The sequence below is a fragment of the Nothoprocta perdicaria genome, unplaced genomic scaffold (genome assembly GCF_003342845.1).
Source record: "Nothoprocta perdicaria isolate Ctin4 unplaced genomic scaffold, notPer1 scaffold_150, whole genome shotgun sequence".
Classification (NCBI taxonomy): domain Eukaryota; kingdom Metazoa; phylum Chordata; class Aves; order Tinamiformes; family Tinamidae; genus Nothoprocta; species Nothoprocta perdicaria.
In genome coordinates this window covers 1,754,914-1,765,051 of record NW_020454650.1, presented here as the reverse complement: position 1 = coordinate 1,765,051, position 10,138 = coordinate 1,754,914, and the positions used below count along the sequence as shown (strand labels likewise).

At 39.1% G+C, this 10,138-nt stretch overlaps 1 protein-coding gene across 1 annotated transcript; it reads left to right on the top strand.

The window, feature by feature from the left end:
* The first annotated feature begins 82 nt into the window (after positions 1-82).
* Positions 83-8,280, top strand: UBA5 (ubiquitin like modifier activating enzyme 5). Its single transcript, XM_026034816.1, has 12 exons — positions 83-216; positions 514-559; positions 657-746; positions 1,246-1,355; positions 1,857-1,943; positions 2,545-2,629; positions 3,308-3,412; positions 3,629-3,756; positions 4,774-4,909; positions 5,333-5,408; positions 6,070-6,176; positions 6,774-8,280. Exons 1-12 carry the CDS (start codon positions 83-85, stop codon positions 6,855-6,857), a joined length of 1,188 nt encoding a protein of 395 aa, XP_025890601.1. The 3' UTR covers positions 6,858-8,280.
* Positions 8,281-10,138: the final 1,858 nt, after the last annotated feature.

The window sequence follows — 10,138 nt, the reverse complement described above, 5'->3', positions numbered from 1 at the left end:
CTCGCTCCGCCCGCCCGGGGAGGCGGCGGGGCGGCGCTCCCGGAAGGAAGCTCCGCCGGGCCGACGTGTCGCTGTTGCCGCCATGGCGGAGCTGGAGCGGCTGGAGCGGCGCGTGCGGGAGCTGGAGGCCGAGCTGGCCCGCGAGCGCGGCGGGCGGGCCTCGCGCGCGCCCATCGGCAGCATGAGCGCCGAGGTGACCCCCTGCAACCCGTACAGGTACCGCCGCCCGGGACCGCGCCGCGGCTGCCGGCACCGGGGATGGCGCTGGGCGGCCCGGGCCGCCGCGGCGGCTCCGAGCGAGCGGGGCCGGCGGCCAGACTGCGGCCGAGGCCCCCCTTGCTCTTGGGAAGGTACCTGGAGAGTCATTGCACCGTGTGCAGCTGCTGTGGGGCTGGGAGTTTGCATCTAGCCTGACTTCTCTTTAAAACAGGCACTCCAGGTGCCTATAAACCAAAATTCCCTTTGGAAACGTAGAGAGCCTCTTGATTAAACTATCGCTTTTGTTCTTTGTAGCCGTCTCATGGCACTGAAAAGAATGGGAATAGTCAAAGACTATGAGGTAGGATTGTATATGCGTTAAAACAACCTTTCTCTCTCTCTTTCTCTCATTGGGGTCACATTTGATGCGCTGATTTGTGTTTCATTGCGTTCTGCAGAAAATCCGCACCTTTACAGTTGCGGTTGTGGGTGTAGGTGGAGTTGGCAGCGTGACYGCTGAAATGCTGACCAGATGTGGCATTGGTAAGGTAATGGCTTTTAACTTGTTCCCCTTCGTAGCAGAAGGGCTAGTTCTCCCTGTAAAGAGGGAGATAAGATTTCCCATAGTTGATTTTGTCCTGGTAAAAGTATCTTGAAGAAAGCACTCAAGAGTACTGCTTGGGTAGACRTCAGTCTTGTTGTCTATTTTATGCTAGTAAAAATGATTTTGATAGGGTTTGGTCCTGTGTTGTATGGATGACTCTTATTTGGATGAATTTTTTCTCTGTGCTCTTAAAGGAGTCCAGCTGTCTTGCAATATTCRTCATATGGGATTATTGCAATAGGAAAACAGAGGAAGTTTAGCATGAAGTTCTTAACTGTTGCTAAATTTTTAGCCTTTTAAAAGTGATATAAAGTATATCAGAGTTCCCTCCTGCCCAACACATACGCACAAGGATGAGCTTTGCTATATAAAATGGGTCACCTTAGTGCTTTGTTTGCAGAGTCTTCAGGAAATCACCTATGTTGRTATAATCTTTTCCATAGCTGCTTCTGTTTGATTATGACAAAGTGGAACTGGCAAACATGAACAGACTCTTCTTCCAACCTCATCAAGCTGGGTTAAGCAAGGTGCAAGCAGCAGAGCATACTTTGAGGTACGTAGATAGCCAAGTAGATATCACCTGTATTTATCCGGGATGTTGTTATGAAAGCGATCAGGAGAGAAATACTTGTTGCTAAAGTAGCATAGTCTAAATTAGAAATTTGCATATAAAAATGTCAGTGGAATATATACCCATTTGAGGTATTTGAGTATAAAGCCCAATACTTATACTCAGCAATATTTATACTCAATATTTGAGTATAAAACATCAGTAGAAGTGATTGGTACTTTAATGACGTTTTTGTTTTGGTAAAAACCTTAATGTAATTGTACTATTGAGGTATAGATCATTGCTTGTAAAATTGCTTTGCCACTCCATTTGTGCTTCCTTTTTTTTTTTTTTTCTCTCATCTGCCAGTTTTTGTCTATATGGGCATATTAGGCTTGAGAGGCAACTGGAAGTTCAAGATACGCAACATCTGTGAAGTTAGGAAGTAGGGTGCAAGTTATCCTTATATTTATTAGTGTTGACTCATTTTGTTTTTTCTATAAGGAATATTAACCCTGATGTTGAGTTTGAAGTACATAACTACAACATCACAACGCTGGACAACTTTCAACATTTCATGGATAGAATAAGGTAAAATCTGACAACAAAAGCAGAACACTAACTAACTTCTGGTGTTTGGTTCTAAATAGGGTCTCACATTTTCACTGAAAACTTGTAATTTAGTAAATTCCAACTGAAAATCAGTGGGAAATATGTATATATGAAAACACATTTCTTCATGGTCCCCAAGAAATTGTGCTAGAAAACATTTACTTTAGCTATAAAATTGTAATACTTCTTTTAGTACATCTTTAGATTTCCAACAATCAGACGTTGTTAAGCTAAGTGTCATGTCATTTTTTCCAATTACAGCAGCACAACAAATCACATTTTGTCTGCTCTGGTAGTTTGAAATATGCTTCATAAAGAAAGCAGATGCAGATGTATATTGTAAAAACCTTCCCTTAACCTAAAATACCTGTATATTTGAACCCGGCTTCAGTGTGCTGCTCTTCCTGGCAGTTCTTTTTACTACTGAAATACTAGTTGTACAAGTGCAAAAAAGTTGCAAGTTTTGTTAGAAATTGGCTTCCTGTGTATTTTTCTAATTTCAAGATGCATGTTGATGCTGTGTTGGTATTTTGGCCCACTAGCCATGGGGCTAGTTCATGCAAATGAATATTTCTTTCAGTAATGGTGCCCTAGAGGAAGGGAAGCCCGTTGACCTCGTTCTGAGTTGCGTGGACAACTTTGAAGCTCGCATGGCGATTAACACGGTAAGGCCATCCGGGGCACGCCTGGACTCTCAGTGAACTTGTGCAGTAAATAATTTGTCTTTGCAGTAGTTGTGAATTGCAGGGGGCTAGAGAAAAGACAGAATATTTACAAAATTCTGTTGAGAAAGTTCTTCTTCATATTTCTTTAAATTAATCTAAGCTTTTATCTAGTTCTTGGGTGAAGCACTCTGTGTGCGTGAGTACAACTGTAGACTTTTCCTCCGCATTATCAGCTAAGTCCCTAAAGGACTATGGTAAACTCTCCGAATTTCCATATCTTTTTTTTTTTTAAATGTAATTTCAGTCTAGAATCTTGAATCTTCCTTAAAAAGTCATATGAAGTGTACAATTAGCTATACATGGTTTTATCTATTAAAAATGTCTTATGGTTGTGCACCTAATCACACTACTTGTCTTTCTAATGCCAGTACCTGTTTAGAACACTGGGTTAACAGGTCTTCATGCAAGCACAAAGGTCTACCTTCATTAGGACAATCTGTCCATTAATTCTTACTTTTATGTTTTCTGCCTTTTTTATTCTTCGTGACTATTTATCTGCTGGCTTTAAGATAGAAAAGTTCTGTGTTTGATCAGTCTTAACTTAGAACTTATTTTTCTGTTAAACTCCTGCATTGCTGATAGGTACATTCCTGGGGTTTATTTATTTATTTATTTAAGGCCTGCAATGAACTTGGACAAATCTGGATGGAATCTGGAGTGAGTGAAAATGCAGTGTCAGGACATATACAGCTGATCATACCTGGTGAATCCGCCTGTTTTGCGGTACGCACGACTCAGCACGATTGCCGTTTGGGTTGGTTTGTTTGTTGGTTTTTTTTTTTCCCTTCATCTTAAAATGGGACTGGGAGTATGAAGATCAACTGGCTGGTGAATGCGTCGCATTCTGGCACAGCTGATGGGAGTAGCTTAGAATACGATGGTTGTGTGATCTGTGTTTTTATTTAATGCATTTTTAAACAGAACCTTTATTTCCCGCAGTGTGCTCCTCCACTTGTAGTTGCTGCAAATATTGATGAGAAGACGTTAAAGCGAGAAGGAGTTTGTGCAGCCAGTCTCCCTACCACCATGGGTGTTGTGGCRGGGATTCTTGTGCAGAATGTTTTGAAGTAAGTGGCTGAGTTGCTGCTGCTCGGTGCAGGGTGAAGAACTCTGAGGAGATTTTTCAAAATGATTGGTCTGCTTCTTCCTAAGTATCTGTGGCTTATTTCCCAAAGGTATTTGTATGTATTGAGCCCTGTCTAATGTTACAGCTTGAATCGCAGAAGACTTTATTTCAGCATTGCTATTTTTAATAGAACTTTTTAGGGGTAGGGAAAGGTCTTAATTCCTAGGAGTTTTTTAGCATGTACACATGCAGCGCGTGTGTGTGTGTGGTTTTCTTTCTCCTCTTAATTCTTTATTTAAACAAGTTTCCATTTGACATTATTGACTTCCAGGCAGAAATGAGGGCAAACTCACCCTTCAAATTTTGTATGTGAGCAAAGAAGAAACAATTTCTCTTGCAATATAAAATACTATTTCATTAAAAGAAAAAAAGAACTTGCATCCCTCTGCAAGGAAATTTTTTGTAGTTTTTTTTTAACGTTTTATTAAGATATTGCATAGCAACAGCAGTTGGTCTTTAATGAAGACTAACTTCAAATGTTTCATTTCACAAATGTTTCAAATGTTGCACTTAAATTTAACTTGCATTTGTGTTGTACATCTGACCCTGGAGAGAGGGTAATTAGGCTGGTTCTACTCAGCTATTGAAAACTGCCTTCATAATGCTGGCATCTGCATCTGTCCGGTAGGAATGAGTTTAGGCGTAGGAGAATTACTTATGCCTTATTTTAAACATATTTTGTCAGAAACTGTAGCTGACTCGTTCTCACACCAAAACAGCCCTGAAATACCTGATTCTGTTTTGATTCAGCTATGGTGTTTTCAGTAACTCAAGTGACCATAGCTCATTTCAGGACAATTGCAGTAACCTTCCAGTACTTCACTTTCTGGTCTGTGGTGTGAATGTGCCGCTCAGGTGTCCTTTGGGGGAGGGAAAAAAAAAGTGATTGCCTGAGCAATTGAACTCTCTTGATTGTATCCTTGTATAAGGACCTACTTTCTCATTTTTGTTTTTCTAGGTATTTGCTGAATTTTGGCACTGTGAGTTACTATCTTGGTTACAACGCAATGCAAGATTTCTTTCCAACTATGGCTATGAAGCCAAACCCACAGTGCAGTGACCAAAATTGCAGAAAACAGCAAGAAAATTATAAGGTAAAAATGGTCTTATGATTTAGTAAAGTCTTGAGAATAGAGCAAGCTGTGAAGCTCTCGCAAAAGAAAACTGTCATTGCTATTCCAGTTTTCAGTGGCTTTATCTTCACATGATTACATAACTCTTAGAAATATTTTTTAGTTACATTAAAGGCAGGCAAAGTGACATGCATGCAGTTAGGTAAGATTTATCTGCAGTAATTGCTTAGCCTTTCTTGTAGTCATATATTATTGTCTTTGAGTATTAAAAGTTTGTTTTTGCTTATACTTTGCCTTCTTTTGCCTAAGGAAGTTCTAAATTGTGACTCCTAAATATTATAATACATGTGAATATTCAATTTGATCTTCCTTGCTCTTACTGAAAGTCAGACTGTTGCATGTATTTTTAGTCCTTTTGTGTGTGTTTTTCTTTTCTTTCTTCAGAAGAAAGAAGCTGTGCAATCAAAAGAAGTAGTAGTTGAACAGGAAGAAGCAGTAGTACATGAAGACAATGACTGGGGTAAGTAATCAACTGGATGGCTGGATAGCAATGTTAACACAAATTGATGCTGCATTTTTAGTATATAGAGCAAACTTTAGGTTGAAGGGTTAACTGTTTAAAGCTTAGGTGATGATCTGAAGATAGGAAGATGTCAAAATGCATATTCATTACATGGTGGGTACCTTTAATACACAAAACAAGTCTTGGGTTTGTGTCTCAATTAGTGTTTTCCTTTTAAGACTTAAGAGCATTTATTATTTCCACCACTACTTATCCTAAGGCATCCTCCTAGTTCATAATCATCTGAGTTCATAATCATTTTAAATTTGAATTATTTTTATGCATTTTTGACATGTTTATAAGGCTTACACAGATTTCGTTTATGACATTATATATAGAATAATTTTCCCATATCATTGGGAAAGCTGCCCTCACGGTAAGATTCAACCTGTGAGAAAATAAAGTCCTATAGAAGTGCAATTCTTGCCCGTAAGGTAGAGATATGGAAATATTTCATATAATCTAAAGGTAGATAATGGGAATGGGAATGAAGCAGTTAGAAGATATTCACTTTTCTCTATTTCAGAAAGGTGACTGCAGTTTTTCTCTGAACATATTGATTGAAGAATTATTTCATGTTTTTTTTTTAACTGGCCTCTCAATTCTTTTTAATGTCAAGGCATTGAATTAGTATCAGAAACTTCAGAAGAGGAGCTGAAGGCTGCTTCTGGACCAGTACCAGATCTTCCAGAGGGGATTACTGTAGCATACACTATCCCAAACAAGGTAATATGTACTCCACAATTTATTCTTTTAGAATACTCTTTCTTTTTTTAATCCTACACATCAAATTTATAATAGCTATCACTTTCAGTACCATTTAAACCTACAATAAAATTCCATTTTAAACAATTCCAATCAAAATGTATCTAAGCCCATTCTGTGAGAGTATTCTATGGTCTGATCTCAGTTGTCCTTCTGAAAAACAACTTTATTTAGTGTGAATATAGTTCTGAGATGACAGTAGTGATTTTATTTCATATTTTTTGTACTAGTTGTAAGCAAACAGGACTTTCTCACTTGCTATTTTGGTGATTAATATTTTTTACCACGCTTGCCTTTTAAAAGGATTACGTAGTCACAGTGAAATGAATATGTCCAGGGGCCACAGTTTGTATGTATTGCTGCTAGAATGTTCTAAATCCTCCTGAGAAAGGGGCGTGCGCTTGTTAAGTCTTTGCTGTTAAGTCACTGGAGCCTGATAGTAGAGCTGGCTTCTTGGTTCCCAGAAGAGGGCATAACTGAGGTAAAGCCAGTAGGGTGGAGAGAAGGGCTTGTGCGGCTGTGCTGCTGTTCTTAATTTTTTTCTCCTTTTCCTGATAGGAACAGAATGCTGTAACTGATGAAATGGTGCCAGAGTCCGAGGAAAGCCTAGAAGAACTCATGGCCAAAATGAAAAGCATGTAACAAAACATATATCAAATTTCTGGGAATTTGGATTGCCGTTGGATTATGAGGAAGAAAAACCTTTTGTGTTTTGTCTTGTTTTTTTCCACTGAAGTTTATCCTTGAACTTCTGAAGAAATGGAACTGTTACTTGGGGTGAGGGGAAGAGACAGTGACCTTGTTCGTATTTATTTGTCTGTCTATTCACAAGTCTTCAAAATACAAAGTGCTATTTAAGTTCTCTAAGTTTTAACTTCTCAGCGTGTCTAGGGTCCAGCTATTCAGTGGAAAATTAAAGGTGATGAGTCAACTATTGAGAGCATGGCCCGTTATCTGCAATCTCGTGTCGGCAGTTGAGCAGATAACAGGACAAGTGAGATGCCCTCTGCAGCAGTGGAGCCTGTAGGTCCGTGGCTGCTCGTCGTGCCTCACTCTTGCTGCTGCTTCCAATCTTCCATGCATATGTCCTAGTTACTGCTCACAGCGCTGGGTTGTTGACATGGATTGTGCTGGGGTTATTTTTTGAGTAATGCAACGTTTTTAGCCTTTTCATCACTGTGATGGAATATTTTTGAATTTCTCTGTTTCTGGCAGCTTTATTCCTGTGTGTTCTTAACTAGCTGCATATATGTTTCCCCAGAGGTGGTGCTTTGGCCATAACGAGGCCCAAGAGGTTTTTGTTAGAAGGTAATTGTGCTAGCTGGCAGGGTATTAACATGTCATCACTTCAGCTGCAAATAATCCTTAAAATGAAATCTGTAAGAATTACCAGTAACACTGGAATGCATAGGAGATTTTGTCTCTTGTTGAAAATCTAAATCTTTTACTTTTGTTCCTTTCTAAGACTGTAACTATTTCTGAAGCAAACCCATTTCATGGGGTATGTTAGAGAACCATTAATCTGAGTTGCCTATAAAAATTTCTGAAAGTAGATGCTCTAAACTTGTTCTGTTGAAGGTGTCTTCAGTGGATTAGCTGAAGTATTTGTCTTGTAAATAGTAGTACAGTACTACTAACTTTTAAATAATTATGTGTTAAGCTGACCTGTAAATTCTCCTGTAGATGTTTGCATTCTGCAGTGCCGCTACCTGAGAGACGACCAATATCCTGGAAGAACCAAGATATTTTATCTGCTCTCCTTACCTGTTGCAGACTCTACTGCTATTTAGATTCAGCTTAGAGGAATGTACACTTTGGYCTGTAACATAGTGCCAGTATTTCCAAATTCTGCTCTAAAAGCCTTTTCAGAGCAGGCTGATACCAACACAGAACTGCCTAGTATGTGACAGTAACAGTATTCAACACCTATCTACTATTTTGAAGACACTCCTGGTGATAGTATATTTAAACAAAAGTCAGCTCTGAGGCTACTGATGACTGTTGGACAGGAAATGTGTTACAGTATAAAACAGAACATTGAGCTCATTTCTGGAGAGACCAGAGTTTAGGAATTAACTGCGCAGAGCAAGGGCAAACAAAAACAAAGACTGAGGCCCTTAAAAAGGTAAACACTTGATTTAACATTGAGAGTCCAGAATCTATCATTTCAGAGTCTGCATTAGCTGGATCCAAATTTATTTCTATTCAAAATTATTTCTATTCTATTTAAATTATTTCTTTAGGAGAGACAACCTTTCCTCTGGCAACAATGAAAACAAGGCACCCATGTGACTGGAGAGGGGGAGGCAAAGGGCAGAYTCATGTCCATGAAGAGTCTTTCTGGCTGCAAGCATTACTGCTACCTTGCRGTTCCCAGCTTTACAATAGGCAACTGTTTACAGTTTTATTTCATGCACAGTTTTAGGAGTAAGCTAATGTTGTCAGCACACTTTTGGAGCATGCAAAGGCTTCTTCTATTACWTCTTCACTTTCAAATCACAAGCAAAAACTTGAAATCATTGCTAAATAATTTGAGTGTACTAACGGTGCAAAATTCAGTTCAGTACTGGACTAAAAATAAAATAAAAATAATTTTTCCAATTAAAAAGGCTTTACAARCATAAATCATTCTGACTGGAAAACTTAATGGAAAATTAAGACTTTTTGTTGTGATACAATAAATGAAACATAGTGCAACAGTTAGTTGAGCTTTGTACTTTTATTTGGCAATCTTAAAACCACTCCATTTTTACAGTGCATCACAAATGCTAGTGAGAGGTTGAGATTGTGACTGTATGAAGTCTCCCTTGCRTCTGAAGACCTTCTCTTGAGGTGACGCTCTCGTGCAGAGGTATTAAATATATTACAGCATTTGGCTTATAGCAGATATACGAGTAAGTTACTCCTCCATGAATGAGGTAAAACTCCAACCTAGGAGCAACTGCATTGAGCATAGGCAGCTGGGGCTAGAGCCTCCCTTAAGCTTGTGAGCACCAGGAGCCTCCACTCTTACGCACGATGCCTTTTTCCATGAGAAATTTTCTTCAGGGGGCCGGGGAAAGCAAACTTTGCTCCTTGGCCTTGCTGATGGACAAGGGGTGGTTACAACTTGCTGCTTTTTAGGGACTGCTTTTTCTTTCAAAAAGAACTGCTATTAAATTCATACATGAATAGAGGGAAGAGAAGTAAATTAAGGAAAGACTAGGAATTCAGGGTTAGGAATCATTTGCTGGGGAAAGCTTAATAGGATGTTGATGGTTTCTCTTCCCTTGCACCGTTACTGAAGGGAGGAAGACACCATTGTTATGTTACATGTTTTACATGTATGTATGTTAAATCTGAGCAGGCACCTGCTGCTCTGCAACACTGCCCTTGCAGAAGAGTGTGTAACAGGACCAAGTAGGGGCTTCTGAGTGAAGAAGGGAGATACTTTTTTGGGGGGGTTATTTGTTCCTTAATACTGTAGCAATCCTTCAGAGACAAGCCTATAGTTCTCCTATAGTAAATAAATGGCTTTGATGGGACCTGTTTTCTGAAGTAAGAAAAAATGTGAAGAAATCTATTACAAAYGAGCTATAGCTATATTGCACTACCTTCAAGTGCTACTTTAGTGTTTTTTATTATATATTTAATATTTAATTTTAAAGATGAAGTTGAGGTTTGTATGTTTCAGAACACTATGAAACTGGTAATTTGCCAAGTTACCAAAACATTACATCATTTCTAAGTTTAAATAAACTCCCTTATAAAAACACAACTGACTGTGGAAGACAAGTACCCCTTTGAGGTAAGGGCCGTTTGCAGTTCCATCCTGKATCAAATAGACACCAGATACATCTGAAATATTGTCGTGAGCTCCCTTCTAAGTGCTCACTAGAAATACTTCTATTAAACATAGCTGAATCTGGCACCCTTTGGATATC